Raw genomic sequence first — 20,383 nt, 5'->3', positions numbered from 1 at the left:
ATGTGTGAATGCATGTACACATCGTGTAGTACAGTGGAATGAATGTCCCCCCAAACTCATTGAAACTTAATCCCACTGTAACTGTTGAGTATGGGAAATCCTATATTATGATAATTGTAAGGTGGGGCCTTGAAGAGGTCATTAGATTGTGAGGACCATGCCATAGTGAATGGATTAATAAATTGATGGTTTAATTGTTCTCATGGGTGTGGTTCTGAGGGCTTTGAAAGGAGAGTGCCTGAAGAGCTATTGCTCTCTTTGCTCTGCCATCTGCCATGTGACACCCTGAGTCACTGAACAGAATCAGCAACAAGAACAAAGCCCTTACCAGATGTTTCCCTGGACTTCGGACTTCCCAGCTTCTGAACTGTAAGCAATAAATATTTTATTTCTTTAAAAATTACACAGTTCCAGGTATTTTGATAGAAGCAACAGAAAAGGACTAATATATGTAGTGATAATGCTAGTTGTAAGATACCTCATCTTGAATTCTTTTTCTGTTACTTAAGATAGATTTGTGTGAATTCCATCAACATTTTCCTACCTGGATCCTCTTATGATTGGTATTTTTCAGTGGGCTGCTCTTATTTTAAGGCACAGTTCATGATTATGAAATGGAATTAATATAACAAAAATATACCAGAGAGGATCTTGCACTTATGGGAAAAATAGAATAACAGGAGCCATTTGTACCCTTCTGACTGAAACAATTTTTAAAAGAACCAAAAAATATCCAAAAAATAGTCTTCAAGTTATTGGGCACCAGACAATACACTACAGTGATTCCCAAGAGAGGAGAAAAAGTGATGCGAGCCCTGTGATTACCGCAGCTTTCTGTCCTGAGAGACTTTCCAGGATGCAGTGCAGGAAGGAAAAACACAGGTAGAGCATGGCAGATGAGAGGGAACTGAAAGACAACAAGAAGGCTAAAGTTCACAGACAGAGAGAGGATCAGAGAGAAAACTCTGAAGAATCTGTGAAGGGTTTGCCTAAAGTATTTAGCAGAATACTGTTGAACACATGAGTGTGAAGAAATCAGTAAAAGTCAGAGAAAAAAAAAAAAAACATCTGAAAGGATTAGAGGGAATAGCACCTCATGCAGAACCTGAAATGACACTTGTTCTCATCATGTGGATTGGAAAGCTTCATAATTCATTGAGCATGAGGAATAGTACTCAGAAGTCTTGCCTAAGTAGTATGGAATAATTAGCCCCAGACTAAACATAAATCTGGCCTCACAAATCTTAAAAGGAAGACCCCAATAAATTAAACTTTTTCCACAACAAAACTACATCTTAGAACAAAGTTCAAGAATATTTATAGACATATACAAATATCCAGCACCCAAGAGTCAAAATTTACAATGTTTGACAACAAATTGAAGATTACCAGGGTTGAAAAGACATAGGAAAATATGATGCGAAATGAAGAAAAAAATTCAGTCAACTGAACTGTTCCAGAATTGGCATAATCATTAGAGAGAGTTAGCAGAGAACATTGAATAATTGCTATGATTATATTCTGTATGTTCTAAAAATTATGTAGAGACATGCAAGATATAAAAGAAGCAAAATAGAATTTCTAGAGATGAAAACTACTATATTTGTAATAAAAAAATACAATTGAATGTAATCAGGGTCAGATTACACATTGCAGAAGAAAGAGTTAATGAACACAAAAATATGCAAATAAAAGCTTTCTAAAATAAAGCACAGAGAGAAAAAAGAATTTAAAAAAATGAAAGGAGCAACAGTGGGCTATGCAACAACTTAAAAGCAGCCTAATATATGTGTAATCTAAATCTCAGAAAACAGGGGCAGAATAAATCATTAAAGAACTAATGATTGAAAATAATGAAATTTGATGAAAATTCAAAACCCACAGATCCAATAAACTCAACACATTCTAGGAATAAGAAACATGAGGAAAACCATCCCTATGTATATAATAATCAAGTTGTTCAAAACATGAGGTAAAGAGAAAATCTTAAACCACTGACATAGAGGGGAAAAGAACACATTACATACAGTGGAATAAACGTAAGGACAGCAGCAAGATTTCTTTTGGAAGCAAGGTGTATTAGCCAGGGTTCTCCAGAAATAGAATACCAATAGGATATGTATACAAATACATGAGGGAGGATTTATTAGGGGAACTGGTTCATGTGATTGTGAAGGCTAAGAAGTCCCACAATAGGCTGTCTGCAAACTGCATGCTGGTAGCATCACTTAATCCATGTCCAGAAGCCTCAGAACCAGGGAAGTTGATGGTGTGATTCTCAGTCTGAAGCCAAAAAAGGCCTGAAAGCCAGAGGTGCCACTGGTATAAGTCCTGAAACACAAAGGCAGAAGAATGTCAAGTTCTGACATCTACAGATGGAGAGAAGTGTGCATCCCAGCTCCAGTGGATAGAGCAAGCAATTCATCTTTTTCTTTGTTTCTGTTCTCTCTGGGCTCCTAGTGGATTGGATAGTGCCAGCCCATATTGACGGGATATCTTTCCCACCCAGTTCACTCAGGCTTACATGCTAATCTCTTCTGGAAACATCCTCATAAGCACACCCCAAAATAATGCTTTACTGGGTTTCTAGGTATTCCTTAATATAGTCAAGTTGACACCTAAAATTAACCATCACATGGGGCAAGAGAGAGAACAGTGGAGTGACATTTTTACAGTACTATATATACAAGCCTGTCAACCTAGAATTGCATACTTAATTTTTTTAAAAATGAAGGTAAAATAATGACCTTTTTTAGAAAAACAAAAACTCAAACCGTACATCACCAGCAGATTGATACTAAAAGAAACTTTAGAAAAAGGAAATGATACCAGATAAAAATACACATCTACACAAATGAATAAACAGCACCAGAAATGATCACTACATGTGCAAATAGATAATATTTCTGCACTATTTTAATCTTTTAAAAAGGTAATCGACTTTTAAAGCAAAACTAATAACAATGTTATTGTTGTATGACATTAGCATAAAGACTCAGAAAGGGAGAAATAATATACTATTGTAAGGTCCTTACACTATTTGTGATGTCATATAATATCACCATTGTTTAAATATGTATCTATTAATCCTAAAGAAAACACTAAATTAACTGAATAAAGATTTATAGCTAATGTACTAACAAAGGAAATGAAATGCAATAGTAAAAACTACACAATAACCCTAAACAAGGCAGATAAAGAGGAAGAAAGAAATAAAGAACAAATAAAAAACAAATAGCAAGATAGTAGACAAACCTAACTATATCAATAATCACATTAAATGCAAATTGTCTAAGCATTCCAATTAAATGACAAATGTTGTCAGGTTAGATTAAAAAGCAAGACTGAGATATTTCTGCCATAAATAAAAGTACTTTAATTATAAAATCAGAAATAGGATAAAAATTTTGAAAATGCCAAAGGATATGAAAACTAAATAACATGCTTCTAAATAACCAGTGACTTCACAGAAAAATCAGAAGAAAATTAAAAAGTATTTTGAATTTAATGAAATTAAAACATAAAAATTTGTGACATACTGCTATGCAATACCTCGTGGAGGACTTTATACCACTAAACATATATTAGAAAAAAGGAAGATTTCAAGTCAATGACCTTAGTTTCTACCTCAAGAAAGTAGAAAATGAAGATCAAATTATAATCATTCAGCAGAAAAAGACAGTAATAAAAATATGGGAGGAAATCAGTACAATAGAAAACAGAAACACAGTACAGAAAATTAATGAAACCAAAAGCTTGTTCTTTGAGAAAATCAATAAAATTGAGGGTTACGAGTCTGGTTAGGAAAAAAGAGAGAAGACACAAATTACCAAAATCAGGCAGGAGAGAGGTGACATCAGTAAAGATATTTAAGGAATAATAATGGCATATTTTGAACAACATTATGACAATGAATTTGAAGCCTGTGTGAAATAGATAAGTTCCTTTCCTGAAAGACAAAAATTACCAAATCTTACTCAAGAAGAAATAGGTAATTTGAATAGCCCTGTATCCATTAAAAAAATGGAATTTGTAGTTAAAGACTTTTCATCAGAGAAAACTCCAGGCTGAGATGATATTACTGGTGAATTCTACCGAACATTTAAAGAAGAAAACAATTATCAATTCTGCATAAATGCGTTCTAAGAATCAAAGAGAAGAGAATGCTTTCCAACTCATTTTGTGACGCCTGCATTACCATGACACCAAAAATTAGACAGAGATTACAATAGAAGAGAACTATAGACCAATTTTCCTCATAAACATATATATATATAAATTTTTAATAAAATTTTCACAAATTGAATGTATCCCAACCAAATGGAATTTATCTTAGAATAAATGGGATTCAAAATTAAATCCATGTAATTCACCATATGAACAAGATAAAAAAGAAAACTCACATGAAAATCTCAATAGAAACAAGAAAACATTTGGTAAAATCCAGCATTCATTCCAGACAAAAACTCTGAACAAACTTGGAATAAAAGGCACTTTTGTCAATTTAATAAGGAGCATCTATGAAAAACCAGTGATGCTAACATCAAACTAAACATCATACTTAAAGCTGAAAGACTGGATGCTTTCCCTCTAAAAATATAACTATTAAAAATGTTCACTCTCATGACTTTTATTCAACATCATACTAATATTTAACATGAACTCATTAAATAAGGCAAGAAAATATAAACATCATCCAGGTCACAAAAAAGTAAGATTGTCTTTATTTGCAGCCAACATGATCATCTATGTAGAAAATACGTGACCCACAAAAAAGTTGCTAAAACTAAGAAGTGAATTTAATGAGGTTGCAGAATGTTAGATGAATACACAAAAAATAAACAATCTGAATTAAAAGAAAAAAAGATACCATTTACAAAACCATCAAAAAATATTAGGTATTTAGGGATAATCTGACAAAAAAATGTGCAAGACCTGAATGCTTAAAATGATTAAACATTGGTGAGGAAATTAAGGAAGACCTACATAAACTAAGAGATATATTTTGTCCATGGTTTGGAGACTCGATATTATAAAGATTTCAGTTATCCCCAAATACATCTGTAGATTCATTCAGTAAAATCCCAATTATAAACCCTGCAGGTATTTAATTTTTTTTATAGAATTTTCAAGCTGATTAAAAAATTCGTATGAAAATTCAAACAGCTTGAAATAGCCAACATAACTTTGAAAAAGATGAGCAAATTTGGAGGACTAACCCTACCTGATTTTATGACTTATTTTAAACCAACAGTTATGAAGTCATTGTGGTATTTGCATTAAGATAGACAAACAGATCAATGGAACAGAATGGAAAAAATAGAAAGGAACAGAAATAGAGCAATAAATATAAATATATGGCTTTTTTTTTTTTTTTTACAAAGATGCAAAGGCAAATCAGTAAAAAAAAGGACAGTCTTTTCACAAAACGGTGCTGGAATAATTGGCTATCCATAGGCCAAAAAAAAAGAAAAAAAGAAACAAACAAAAAAGAAACCTTGATTACACCTTTTACCATAAACAAATATTAGCTCGAAATGAATCATATACTTAAATATAAAATGTAAACCTAATACAATTTCTAAACAAAAATTAGAGCATTTTTGTGGCTTCAGTGAATATTTTTTAGGTGACACCAAAAACACAATCCATAAAAGAAAAAAAGTGATCCAGTGTCTTCCAAACACTGCTAAGAGAATTAAAAGACAGGTCACATGCTGGAAGAAAACATTTTAACCTTATATATCAGATAAAAGATTTGTATCCACAATATATAGTATAGGAAACTCACAAAACAATAATAATTTTTAAAAAGTGAGCCTAATTAAAATTTGGCAAAAGAGTTGAAAAGACACTTACTTCACCAAAGAAGACATACAAATGTGAAATAAGACATGAGAAACATGTATTAGTGAAATGCACATTAAGACCACAATGAGATACTATTGCATACCTATAAGAACAGTTAAATTGAAAAGACTTACCATGCTAAGTGTTGGCACGAGGAACTGGAACTCTCATAAATTTTGTTGGGAATGCAAAATAGTAGAACTACTTTAGAGTATGGTTTGGTGGACTCCTAAAATGTTAATCATATCTTTTCACATGATCCAGCCATTTTCACTCCTACATATTAGTCCAAGAGAAAGGAAAGTCAGAAAAAAAAGAGCCATGTATACTGTATGATTTAATTTCTATAAAAGTAAGAAAATGCAGCTATCTGTACTGAAAGAAAGCGGTTCCCTGAGGGCTGGGGCCTGGAGAGGTAGAAAAGTAGGAATTAAAATTGGTATGAGGAAACTTTTGGCACTGATGGATATATTTACAGTCTTGAATGTGGTGATGATTTTCACAGGTTTATAGTATACCAAAACTTATCAAATAGTACACCTAAATATTTGCAATTTATTGTAATCCAATTATACTTCAAAAAGCTGTTAAAAAAGAAAAGAAAACAAAAATTGTGGGTGGAGTTTGCTCAAAAGTTTTTCTAAGTCTTCATTTTAAAATAAGCCTTCTTAGTGGATTCTGATGCAGAATGTCACAGCCCTAATTGATACTAAATGTGTTCAGTTTCCCTGGGCTTGGGTTTCAGCCTCTGGGTTTCCAGCCACTTCTTGAGGTCTCAGGCCCCCTCCTTTGAGTTCTTCCCTGGAAGAAAGTTACTGTTGCCAGTTAGACCTATTTTTAGAACCAACTGGGGAAAATGAGACCACAGAGGGCTGGGTTATGCAATCCAGTGGCTGGGTATGCCCAATAGATAGCACAGAACATTCTGGTGCATATAACTGGGAACCATCCCCTTAACTGAATATTCACTTAGATAGAGAAACTATAAAAGCTGAATCCCAGCCAAAGGCAGGTTTGTTGCTCACTTTTCTGGAGGCATCTAGCTTACCTTCAGCAAGCAGCTGCTCATTCTCTTGAGCCAGCCTGCACTTTGTACTGAACTTTAAATATGTTTTTCTGGTGCTTGTATTAGACTTGATGCCTGTACTGAACCTACTTTTGTGTTAAAGTTGGTGTGGGCCCAGCTCAGTCTCTGGAGCTATGCTGCACTCTCTTTGTGGAAATTGTATTTCTTATCTATTTTACTAAACTTGTTCTCACTTCGTACTGTGACTGTGCCCTTGAATTCTTTGCTGTGGCGGAACCAAGAACCTGGTAAGAGGACTGGGCAGGTGGAGGCCGACTACCAGGCCCCCTCAGACCCTAACTCTCACATTATAACCTTGAGAAATAACACTTTATATAGATTTCTTTTTTAAAAAGTTGAAACATAATTGATTGTACATATCTGTGCGGTACAGTGTTGAATATACATAACTGTGTGCAATACGTGATGCTCAAATCAGGATAATTAATATATTCAACATTACACAATGTAATCATTTTTCGTGGCCCTTTACCAGTTTCTCACTAACCCCCCCACCCCCTTTCCCACCTCTGGGGGCCTCAGTTCTGTTCTCTTCTTTTGAAAGTTTAATTAATTATTGTGAATATTGTTTCTTTCTTTCTTTTAAAAATTTATTTACTTATGTTTTTTAAGCTCCCACTTATGAGTGAGCATATGGGGACTTCTCTGTCTGACTATTTCACTTAACATAATTTTCTCTAAGTTCATCCTTGTTGTGTGAATGGCAGAATTTCACATTTTTATGGTAGAGTAGTATTCCATGATGTATATATCCCACATTTCTTTCTCCAGTCATCTGTCAGTGGACATTTAGGTTGGTTCCAACTCTTGGCTATTGTAAATAGAGCTGCAGTGAACATGGGAGTGCAAGTATCCCTTTGACATGATTTCTATTCCATTGGGTATATATCCAGCAGTGGAATTGCTAGATCATATGGCAGTTCTATCTATAGTTGTTTGAGGAATCTCCATACTGTTTTCCATAATGGCTACACCAATTTACAATCCCACCATCAGTGTAAGAGGGTTCCCCTTTATCCACATCCTTGTCAGCATATCTTATTCTCTGTCTTTTTGATAATGGCCAGTCTAACTGGGGTGAGATAATATCTCAATGTGGTTTTGATTTGCATTTCCCTGATGCTGAGTGATGCTGAGCATGTGTCTATTGGCCATTTGCATATCTTCCTTTGAGAAAGGTCTAGCTCCTTTGCCCATTTTATAATCTGGTTACTTAGTTTTGTTTTGTTTTTTACTGTTAAATGAGTTCCTTATATATTCTGGATGTTAATCCCTTGTTGGATGCATAGTTTGAAAATATTTTATCCCACTCTGTAGGTTGTCTTTTCACTCTGCTAATTATTTCTTTTTATGTTCAGAAGCCTTTTAGATTGATATAATCCCATTTGTTTATTTTTTTCTTTTGTTGCCTATGCTTTCAGGATCTTACTCATAAAGTCTTTGCCCAGACCTGTTTCCTGAAGTATTTCCCCTATACTTTCTTTTAGGAGTTTTATACTTTCAGGTCTATATTTAAGTCTTTATTCCATTTTGAGTTAATTTTGTTATATGGTGAGAGGTATGAGTGTAGTTTCATTCTTCTACATATGGATATTTAGTTTGCCCAGCACCATTTATTGAAGAGACTGTCTTTCCCCCAATGTTTTGTTGCCTTTGTCAAAGATCAGAAAGCAGTAAGTATGTGGGTTGATTTCTGGGTTCTCTATTCTGTTCCATTGGTCTGTCTAGTTTTATGCCAGTACCATGCTGTTTTGGTTACTATAGCTTTGTAGTATAATTTGAAGTCAGGTAGTATAATGCCTCCAGATTTATTTTTCTTGCTCAGGATTGCTTTGGCTATTCAGGGTCTTTTGTTGTTTCATGCAAATATTAGGATTGTTTTTTCTATTTCTGAGAAGAATGCCATTGGTATTTTGATAGGGATTGCATTGAATCTGTAGATTGCTTAGCTTAGTATGGACATTTTCGCAATGTTAATTCTTCCAATTCAAGACCATGGCTGGTCTTTCTATCTTTTTGTGTCCTTTTAATTTCTTTCAGCATTCAATTTGTGGTTATTGTTGTGGCAATCTTTTACCTCCTTGGTTAAATTGATTCCTAGGTATTTTATTTTTTTGGAGACTATTGTAAATGGTTTTGCTTTCTTGATTTCTTTTTCCATTCGACTGCTATTATAGTATTAAAATGCTCCTGATTTTTGCATGTTCATTTAGTATCCTGCAACTTTACTGAAATTGTTTATCAGTGCTAAGAGTTTCCTGGTAGAGTCTTTAGCTTTTTCTATATATAGGATCATGTCATCTACAAGCAGGGACAGTTTGACTTTGTCTTTTCTGATTTGAATGACTTTCTTTCTTTCTCCTGCCTGATTGCTCTGGTTACTACTTCTGATACTATGTTAAATAGGAATGATGAGAGTGGGCATCTTCATCTTCTTCCTGTTCTTAAGGGAAAAGCTTTAAGCTTTTCACCTTTCAGGATGATATTGGCACTGGATTTGTCATATATGGCTTTTATTGTGCTGAAATACTTCCCCTGTATCTAATTTGCTGAGAGTATTTATCATGAAATAATGTTGACTTTTGCCAGATGGTTTCTTTGATTCTATTGCAGTAATCATATGGGTTTTGTTCTTGATTTTGTTGATGTGCTGTATCACATTTATTGACCTGCATATGTTGAACCATCCTTGCATCCCTAGGATGAATCCCACTTGATCATGGTATATAATTTTTTTTTTATGTATTACCATATTCTGTCTACTAATATTTTGTTGAGGATTTTTGCATTTATGTTCATTGGAGATATTAGTCTGTAGTTTTCTGCTAAAACCACAGTTGTAAGTTTATTGTGCCCAAACCAAAAGTGCATGTGCCACTTGTGCAGAGAAAAAGAGCTAAAACCAGGTACAAAGTATCAGCACAATGGTAACAAACAAATTTGTTTGCTATGCCCAAATTTTACTTGTGGGTAATAGACATGTGGTAAATTGATTAATGGCATGATTTAAGTGTACAGGCAAAAGAAGAAAGAAAAGTTAAGTAAACTTGATGAACCTCATTTTTTTTCCATACATAACTGAAGAAAATAAAACTCTTTCAGAATTTTTAATGGATTAATTATTACATGCATATAAGCACATACTATACTGCCTCTTCAACTTTTAGAAAGTGTCTGAGTAGGATTAATATTTACTTAATTTTTAAAATCCTTATTTTAAGGTTATAAACGATTGTTATTATGTAATATTTCAAATTTTATTCCTTTTTATTTGTAATATTGGTATATTTATTTCTATTATATTAATAATTCCTCTTTCAATTTTATTTGTAAATATATTTGCATGTGTGACTCCAAACATTGTTTTTTACTAGAAGTATATGCTAGATTTATGTATGTGTTATAGCCAATGCTAATTTCTTTTTTCTTCTATGGTGAAAAAGTAGGACCTTTAAGTCAGCAGTCTCTTAAAAGACCTCAACATCAATCTTGTATCAGATTACGATGTTCAAAGCCCAACTTTGGAATATCTGGCTCATTATCAAATGAAAACCCTGAAGGGGGCTAAATGAATGAACTCATCTATTGTTTGTTCTGTTCAAATAACTGGTGATATTCTAGACCATCCTGAGCAACGTGCTACCTCTTTGGAATATCCATCTGTGTTGATGATATTTTAGTCTATTCTACTAGTACCACTATATGTAGCCACCTCTTCTGAATCATCTTGGGAAGATCACAACCACACCCCTTCCAGTGGATATTATCTACATAGGTACTGAGTGGATAGGGTATTTTCTTTTCTGGCAAGGGCTCTAAAAGTTAACATAAATTTTATCACTCTCCCATTCTAGAAAGCATTCTGGAAAACCAAAGCTATTGAGAACTTCTTCAGTACACAGCACTCTCAGGATTTTATCTCTCCCTTCCTCTCCTCAATCTCTTCTAACAACAATACCAATACTCAGCTACCTAAGAAGTTTTCTAGGTCCTTTAGCCGTACTTTAGTGCTGAACTCAATTTTCTCCAATCTCAGCTGGACATCTGTGATGAAGCCTGACATCTTTAGTTCAGTTTTCCTAAATTTTACGGTCTCCCCTCTAAAGCATGGTACAATTTTTGTTTTGCTATCACCACTCAGTATCTCATCAGTATGAATTTAACTCCCTGGCTGCTCTTACTTCAACCGGTCCAAGCTCAGGATGACACCGAGATCTGAGTAGATCAAGCCAATCTCTTTATTAATCTCAGCAAATATTTACTTCCCCTCCTTTGCCATACAATGGACTCTGTTACTTCAAGTCTTAGTTAACGGGATCTCTGTGGCTACCCATACATCTAGCCCAGGAATAATTAATTGCTGAATTCATGCTTATGTAGTGCTGTTTATTCTTTTATTACAGATCATGGTGTATTGTGGGTAATTGGTTGTTTCTTTACCTTCTGAGGACAGTAACTGTGTCTGATTCATCTTTTGAATCATCAGTACTTAGCACTGTCTCGGGGTTACATTAGATGCTGAGTTTAAATTTAATGATTACTTCGTTTTCTAATGACTCATTATATAACATAATAGTTTGCAAAACTCAAGAAACACTAATTTCATTCAATTTCCTTTAATGAGTACTTGTGAAAATAAAAGAGGTATAAAGTCCTGTTCCCAAGTACAAACTGCTTTTTAAACTTAAACCTTGAGTTTTCTGAATTACTTACTTTGAAGTAATTCTCTTAATACCTGAAAAATGGTTTTATGGAAATATTTGAGATAAAAAATATGTATTGCAAGAAGCATATTACAAACATTTTGAGAATACAAAATTAGTTTTAAAAATAACATAATTTACCAGTAAACCCACATTGTATTAAAAAGTGCAAAGCCTTTTGATGTAAAGAGTTTGTTTGTTTTATACTAAGCACCAATTTTTGTACTTTAGCTTCCCATGGAGAGGTAACTGCATGTGTTTTATTTATCCACTACATGTATTCAAGACTCAATCTTCTCAATGATATGACAGCTCACCACTCTTAGATTTGAATTGTAATGAATTTCATGACAAGGATTTTCTTTGATGGATTCTAAAGTTCGCCAGAACTTTTAATGTCAAGATGAAAAAAGCTTGCAAAATGCTATATTTCCTTCAGTCCCTTTCATACAGGAGGCTAACCTCACAATTTCCCTTATGCTTCTAATTCAGAAAAAAAATATTAAATTTGTGTTCAGAATTTTTTGATGATTGTTTCTTTGTGCTGAAGTTTTCAGTTCTTGAAGTCAATATGGCTCTCATAATTTTCCTTTAAGGTCAGGTTATTGAATTAGGGTTATACAAACTTTGTTGTCTGGTTTTCAGATTTTCACTGAGAACGACCTTCCCTTGATCGTCTTCTAGATCCTGATTAGGAAAAAAAGAGAATGTATAAATTGTAAATGTGATGAAACTTTAGTTTTAAGAATTCGATATTCTGTGTATATCTATCAAAGGCCATAATTTCTTATTATAATAAACTTTAGATTATGTTTTCCTAGAAATATCCTCAGATTATTGTCGTGAAACAAAGGTTATCTTTTGATCAAAGATATATGGAAATTATAATTTGAAAATTGTGGTTTTAATTCTTTAAAAACCATGGAAGGATTTGGATATTTAGAATAAATCTGATAAATCCTTCAGTGAAAAAACAATTGTACAATTAATCTTTTAATTTCAAAGGTTTATACATTGGATTGGCTTAAAATAAGATATGCCTACAGTGCATTTATAAGCCTTGATACTTCTTTTGGCTATCTGCATGTAATTATGTCAGAAATTCCAAACTTGCAATTCCAAGCTTGTAATTTACTCAAGGTTCCACCAGGGAAATCTTTGTTCTTTGAATATATCAAGATGTAAGGTAACCTCAGTAGAGAAATTAGAAAATGCACATAAGTATAGCTATGAAGAAAACTGTAGTACATATGTGATATATATGTGCATTTCAGAAAGTTTATGGAAAGTTTTAATTCTATTGTTCCATAAACATTTTGAAGTACACTTGTATATATAATTCACACATAGTTATATTAATAGTTTTCTATATGTGTATAGTTCTAGTTTACTTATGTCTCAAACTGTAGCCTCGTCTCACATAATAATCTCTCCTTTAATATTTGTTATTCTTAGATTTTACTAATAGTGAAGAACATGAGCAATTTATTTTCTGATTCTTATTATCAAAATATTTTGCATCAAAACTGGCTAACTTTTCTCCATGGCAGGCAGTAAAGTTCAACAAAAAACATTAAAACACTCTCCTCTTCTTTGATTTCTCTTAACATGACAAAATGTGCCATATACATACATTACTATAGTCAATACACTTACCTTGAAACTTTTTGTTGGCTTGTATCTTCCTCACAGGTGTGTCTAAAATTAAATAGCTGTGGTTAGAAATACTTTGCAATTATGAATAAAATCAGACAGGAAACCATAGCTAAGCAGAAAAATGTAAAGTTTTAAATAAGCATCACTTAAACATGTAGTTTTTTTTTGAGTAGTAAGTTTTATGATCTTTAGAGTTTTGCATTGACATTGGACAAACAAACATTTGTTTTCCATTTATCATAATGAATTTTGCACTAAGTGCAAGACGTATTGTCTCATTATGACTTTTGGAGCCCTGCATTATGTGCATTTTTGCATAGAGTAAATGACTTATGTGATTTTTTTCACCCTATCTGTAAAAAGCATTACTTTATGATGAAGGGATGTTTAACATTATATAAAGTTTAGCACAAATATCTTCCCAGAGATAGCAACCCAATTTTGCTATCATACCTGTTTGTAATATATGACTCTGCAGAATTTTTATTAAAGATCAATTTGTGATTGCTTTATTGTACATGAGGACAACAAAATAGCATTAGCCTAATGACTATAGAAATGTATTAATAGGCAATCCAAGAAAACTGTGCCATCCCCAACCCCCCATTCTGTGTAAATTCTATGAGATCCTTTAAAAAATTTAACCAGTTAAAAATAATAAAAGTTTTCATATTTAAGAACTGCAAATATTTCGTAACTATGCATTTTTGTGTTGTTATAGTTGCAAAGTGTTTCTCAATTTCTTTGTTTTTCTTTTAACTCATTGACAAGACTACCTTGTAGGACTAAATTCACATTTCTCATTCAGTTGTTGGGCATGTGAGACCAAAGAGTAAATGTGGTTCTTACAGTTACTTTATTTTCCTGTTTACCTTCATTTTTTCTCCAAATTTTGACTTCTGGTTTTTTATATACCATCTATACTCAGCAATAAAGTAAAAAAAAATGTTAATTATATATATATTTTTTCAATTCTCTGAAATCCCATAAAAAGTAAGCAATGAAACTATCACCAGGAATGGTTTTGGCTACATGACACCAAGCAAATAAAAAAAAAGGCATTTTTAAAAATTTACGAATTCTGTTTTTGTCTATTTAGCACATTACCAGCATGTCTTTTTTTTTCTTCAGAATATAAGGTATATAAAAATTTGCCACACCGTATTAATACTGTGGTAGAATATTAAACTATAGAAAATCTTACTAGATTGTAGAATGGGCAGAAGTTTATGTAAGACAGAAAAGTCTGGATTGTGGAATATTTTCAAATAGATATATTTTCCTTTTGGTTTATTTGGAAACCAAAAAAAAAAAAAAAGAAAGAAAAAAAGCCTTATAAGAGATTTTAAAGAAGAGATGGATCTAACCTTTAGTTAGGGAATAAGAGCTTTGTTTATAATGGACTTATTAAATTCCGAAAAGCAGTTTATTGTAAAACTTATAACAGGATCAAAGAAGTATTCATAAAATTACTTTTCAAAAACAGGGAAGTACACTCAGATTTCCTTTCATAAAGTTGGTAGCATCCAATTAATGACATTTTACTAATTTATTACTATTTTCTCTGATAATATCAGAATAAGAAATGTTCAGAGTGATAAACACACATCTCAAAAGAAAAGTTTGATTAAAGAGCAGAAATCAATTTTGCCCCCAGAAACACTCTATTATCTCAAAATAAATGAGAGTTGTATTCGGTCACCTTTAGAGAAGCAAAATGTGGGAAGATAAACCAATCACCCAAATGATTTGGTGCAAATGCCCCCCCTTCGCCATGCAACTTTTCCTAAAGTATGCAGAGTGCTTCAGCCCAATTATTTGGAATGTTGTTTGTGGGTTTTTTTTTTTTTTTCATTTTTACATGTCTTTGACTCTGGAAATTTAGAGTGTAAAATATTACTTTATTGACCATGTTAATGTTAATTAACAGTAATACTGATAGTAACAGTAGTCCAAGAGCTTGTCATGTGTTAACTTATTTAATTGTAGGTAACATTATTATCCTAAATTTTCAGGTGAAGGAAACTAGGAAGAAATAATTCAACTAAATTAGATCCGAGTTGGAGCTCAGATTGGAGCCAGAACTCCAATCTGATTCACTATTCTCTACAGGCTATAGATCTTCACATGTTATATTGGCAGATTTGCTAAAACCTTCCCAAATGACTTTTCCCACCCTCAACCCCTCCACCCCATTCTTCATAGTTTGATATTCTTCTTGAATTGCTTGGGTAGTTTCAGAACACATTGTTCTACCTAAGGTAAATAGGACAAATTCTACACATTTTGTAAGAACATTTTTCAATTAATTGCTTTGAAGTATTTTAGTGGCAAATCACAATATTGGTACTGAAAAGACCACTTAGCTATTTTACCAGTCATGACTTAAGAGACTGGAAATATTTTCACATCATCAAAATGTACTACAGGTATACAACATTCACAATATGAACAGTTCAGATAAAAAATTCTAAGTTTTGAGATGAAGACCAACACTTAGTTTTTTTCTCAGTTTTTAGTGCTGTTTTTGATATACTAATTTTATTATAAAGCTGTTATTATAATTTTATTATAAAGCTGTTTTATATACAACAAAACAATCAATATGACTGCCATTTATGCTTCATTTTGTATTTTTGGACTTTTTCTTATGTTGGTATGGAACTTGAACAATAGAATGAGTATGTAGAAAACATGTACAAAGCCTCAATGATTATTTTAGACTTGGATACAGAGTCTAAAATACAGAGTCTAAAATCTGGCTATCAATTAGCCAGATTCTAAAAAATAAAAGTCTTGCATAGTGTAACCTTTATTCATAACAGCTTCTTTCTAAACCAGTGCATCTTAGGATCGAGACAAGGGGACACTGTGACTCACTGATAACTTGATGTTTTTAGATGGCTGGAAAAAAGAAAATTGGCATGTCTAATTAATGCAGACACTGGTAACTCTACTGTGCATACTGTCTTTCTAATGAAAAGCAAAACTTTGAAAATATTTTGATAAAAACTTATCATGAGACTTTGTGGAAACTGATGCTTTATAGGTATGAGGAGAGACTATACACTGGGAACTAAAGGGATCAACCCCTGGGATGAACAGAAATGATTAAAAAAAGGAGTCCATTAACTAAACACAGAATATCATATTTTTAACTTGTAGCTGTTATATCTTCTCTTGGCTGAAGCAATTCTTTAGTTGCATTGTTTATAATGGACTAATTAATAAGGTCTTATCAAAAGGGGAAAAAAAACATACTTACCTGAAGTGTAAGCATAAATGTTGTAAAGCAATATAAACAGGCACATCTACTAATTTACTCATTCTCTAAAAAGCACTGCCGTTCTACAAAGCTTCATACTATGGCAAGAACTTAAAAAAAAAAGAATTCAATTTAACCTTCATAATGTGTCTCTTCCCTAAAATGCTTAGATGTTTTCCTAGCAGACGGTTAAGCATTTGGGGTAGATAGGGAATTCTGTATTTGATCTTACAGGAATCTTTGGTTCCATTGCGGCTTGTATGCCACATACTCTGTGTGGCATACAGAAATCTCTCATTATGAAAAGAAATCTTGTATTTGCAGACATACATACTCCTACTGAGGGAAAATTCAATCACTGGTTGAATAAGAATTATTTTTTACTACCAATGACAAGTCTCTAAATACTATGTAAGAGATTTTACATGTATTAAAATAAAGAATAAAGAATCAAAAATTGCTAAAAATACACAAGGCCCAAGAAAATTTACATTATCTTGGACATAGTGACACAATTTTTAAAAAATTATAAGTAGAAAAGCCATCTGGACCATATTTTGGATAAATACCGAGTTTCAGTTGTGTTTCTCAATTTATAGTATATTTCAAAGAGCATATTTAAGTTTTCTAAATAATTTAAATACTTGTTTCTCTCAAAAACAATTTTTCACCTTTATACTTTTGTTGTTAATGAACTAAAGCAAAAATTCACTTATTCAGATGCCAATGATTCAAATTATATTTTGTTAACATTTACTATTTCTTTGAATAATTACCATTTAGAGCTTGTATACAGTTTTGAATTCTTTTTTTCTTATTGGTTGCTTTTAAAAGTAGATCTGTTTAATGCCATAGACAGAAAACATTCCATATAAAATTAAGATTAATTTCCTATGCAAAACAATTTCCATCTCCAGGTATAGATTATCACTCAAACTGTTAGAAGAAACAGATACCCATTCCCAAGAATATAGTTTTGAAAAAGAAAGTTACTAAATGCACTTTTTGCTACATCTATGCACTTACACAATCTGAAATCATGCCTTTTATTGTTGTTTTGGGGGCAGTGAATATATTTTTTCAAATATAAAGTGTGTCAAATTTGGGCTTAACAACTAGCAATTTAAAAATTATTCCCCTTTCACACGTTTAACATATCCTTACAATTATCTGTATCGAAGCAAAAAAATATTCATTGCTCCCCAAGCTTCAACTTTTTATAGACTATTTAAACTAGTAACCATTTCTTCATAACTATTACTTAAACTACCATTGAACCAATCAATCTGTTAAGACAAAAGCTGATGCTGTCTTTTTTTAACCTAATTAAAAGAAACCTGCTTGCTCAGTCTTTAAAAAGTTGAAGAACTCAGTCACCAGACCTGTTAAGAGGGTTAGTTGCTGCCCTTGTACTAACCTCCCTGAAGCAGTCTTTTAATCTCTTCATCTTCAAATAAACCATCATCATCACCTTCAAGGAATTTGGTGACCTTGGTGACCTCTGAGAGGATACATGTTTATAGCAGAAATTGGTTTATATAATAGAAAGATAGCAAATTTGATGTAATAAATAATGGCATCTGCCCAGTAATAAATTCCAGACCAACACTTAGTTTTCTTCTCAGTTTTTAGTGCTGTTTTTGATATACTAATTTTATTATAAAGCTGTTAAACAATATACAACAAAACAATCAATATGACTGCCATTTATGCTTCATTTTGTATTTTTGGACTTTTCTCTTATGTTGGTATGGAACTTGAACAATAGAATAAGTATGTAGAAAACATGAACAAGGCCTCAATGATTGTTTTAGATTTGGATACAGACAGCTTAGGTAAAGTCACATTCTTATTTTTCTAGACATGCTGACCTTCTTGCAACAACTTCTTCAGAGTTTCTTCTGTGTCTCCACCTCCAGTAGAAATTCTAGTATATTTTATTTCAGGACCTGAAGGAAAGACAATAAAAAGAATCTCAAAGAGGGATAAGCAAACTTTTGCAGAAGGCCAGAGAGTAAGTGTTTTAGATACTGTGGGCCATATGTCTGTGTTGCAACTGTTCAACTCTATCCATGTAATAAGAAAGCAGCCATAGACACGACATGAATGAATGGATATGACAGGGCTCCATTAAAACTTTATTTACAAAAATAGGTGGCACAGGTCATACTTGCTGACTACTTGTTGAAACAAATACTTATAAAATAGCTGAATTTAGTATTTTAGGCTAGTTCATAGGTGGAAGGTTGATACAAAAGTTTACTAAAATTATTGATCAATTGTTTTATACAAACTTGTATGTATTACAGTATGTAGATGTATAGACTTAAAATTAATGGACACTCAAAGGAGGAAATGGTTTTTCTTCTAGAATTCAATAACTCATTAATAGTAAAGTGAAGATGGTATACTACATAACCTATATGCATACCTGTAAAAAAAACACGAGCTTATGTATTTGTCTACAAATTTCCAATTCAGAGTAAAACATAGATTACATATTTAGAATATTATTATTTCTGCCAAAAAAGATATAAAGTAACTTCAATAATCACTGTGAGAAAGACTTAATCAGTTTTTTTAATGATCTGTCTAGAGATAGTTTAGGATTAATGACCATTTGATCTTTATAATCCGGGCAAAGTTCCATATTTGGAATTAAAGATTACCTGTAATGATTCGTTCTTCTCGTGTCTCTTTTTCAGTTATTTCCACAGGCACTCCATCGATGATTTTGGTGTACTTTTTAATAATTGGCTCTAATAGTAGAGGAAATAAAAATGCATCTGATTTATCCTCATATGGTGTCTATACTTCCATAATGATTAAATATATTTCTTAAAACATACCCTTTAAGATTCACTCATTATTATTTTTGGAACATATCTCAAATAAATTCAGATCATTAGAGGTCTAAATGGTCACAGTTATACCCTGATTCTTGAGTAGAGGGGACAGCCAGCTGGCCAGCTAACTCTTCATGTCATGCTCTTGGGCTCATATGTGATTCAGTAACGCCAAAATGGTGATTTAGGCAAGGCCCTCTCCATGTGGCCACCTAAAGATGGCACCAAGAGGAAGCAAGGTGGGAGGGGACAGCTGGGTTCCGCATTTTGTTTTTGTTTAATTCCATTGGCAGCCCTGGTTTTCCACCCTAGTGATCAAGGCATGATTGCTTAGCATAGCTTAAGGAACCCCCATGCATGAAGGAGTGATCTTTACCCTGATTGGTTGGGCAGAGGGAACTCCCCCGCTGGCAAAGCCTAAATACGCTTGCTTAACAAACAATAAAGGGAACTGCTTGATGGAACCCCTGCTGCGTCTAAGTGTCCTTTCTACGGGGCTGGGTTGGCGGGCAGATCACTCACTCCCCCCAGGGAGATCCCCTGGCCCGTCTCTAGGGTCGAGGGGTGAAGCATTAGGGCAGCTCGCTCTAGGGTTCGGTGTGGGAGAGATTAGGAAAGGGAGGAAAAACCAGCTGGTGGAACCCAGCATCATGCTTATTTCCTGGCTGAGGAATCAGCATTTAGTGAGAATCCAGGGAGTTATACATCATTGAAATGCAAACCTTACAGCACATCCTAGTAGTGTCTTATCAGTCAGAATCTTATGCAATGGTCATTTTTCTCCTATTTCTGAGTCCAATGTATCTTTTTTATTGGCATTATTTTAATTATATTTCATAACCATCATTTGCATATGCAGAAATAATGATGGTTTTGTTCGGCCTGGTGACTTAATGATTAAGTTAATTCCAACTTGATTCTCTAAAATGATAAACTATATTTCATTTCTGACTGGCTAATAAGAATTTATTGCTGA

The 20,383-nt window shown here is 33.0% G+C and overlaps 1 protein-coding gene across 4 annotated transcripts in view; it reads right to left on the bottom strand.

Moving 5' to 3' along the window:
• Nucleotides 1-11,787: 11,787 nt before the first annotated feature.
• The window catches only part of POSTN (periostin), a 34,072-nt gene continuing 25,476 nt past the window's right edge, over nucleotides 11,788-20,383 (bottom strand). For 2 of the 4 annotated variants that reach the window (XM_063101642.1, XM_063101643.1), the window contains 5 exons: nucleotides 19,231-19,320; nucleotides 18,433-18,510; nucleotides 17,979-18,062; nucleotides 13,297-13,338; nucleotides 11,788-12,327 (listed from right to left, as the gene is read on the bottom strand). In XM_063101642.1, coding sequence (XP_062957712.1) covers nucleotides 12,290-12,327; nucleotides 13,297-13,338; nucleotides 17,979-18,062; nucleotides 18,433-18,510; nucleotides 19,231-19,320 — 332 coding nt within the window. In that variant the 3' untranslated portion in view covers nucleotides 11,788-12,289. The remainder of the gene's footprint in view (nucleotides 12,328-13,296; nucleotides 13,339-17,978; nucleotides 18,063-18,432; nucleotides 18,511-19,230; nucleotides 19,321-20,383) is intronic. The other 2 variants (XM_063101644.1, XM_063101645.1) reach the window with 1 other exon arrangement.

This window comes from Cynocephalus volans, chromosome 7, assembly GCF_027409185.1.
Source record: "Cynocephalus volans isolate mCynVol1 chromosome 7, mCynVol1.pri, whole genome shotgun sequence".
Classification (NCBI taxonomy): Eukaryota; Metazoa; Chordata; class Mammalia; order Dermoptera; family Cynocephalidae; genus Cynocephalus; species Cynocephalus volans.
This window is presented reverse-complemented; position numbering and strand designations above follow the sequence as displayed.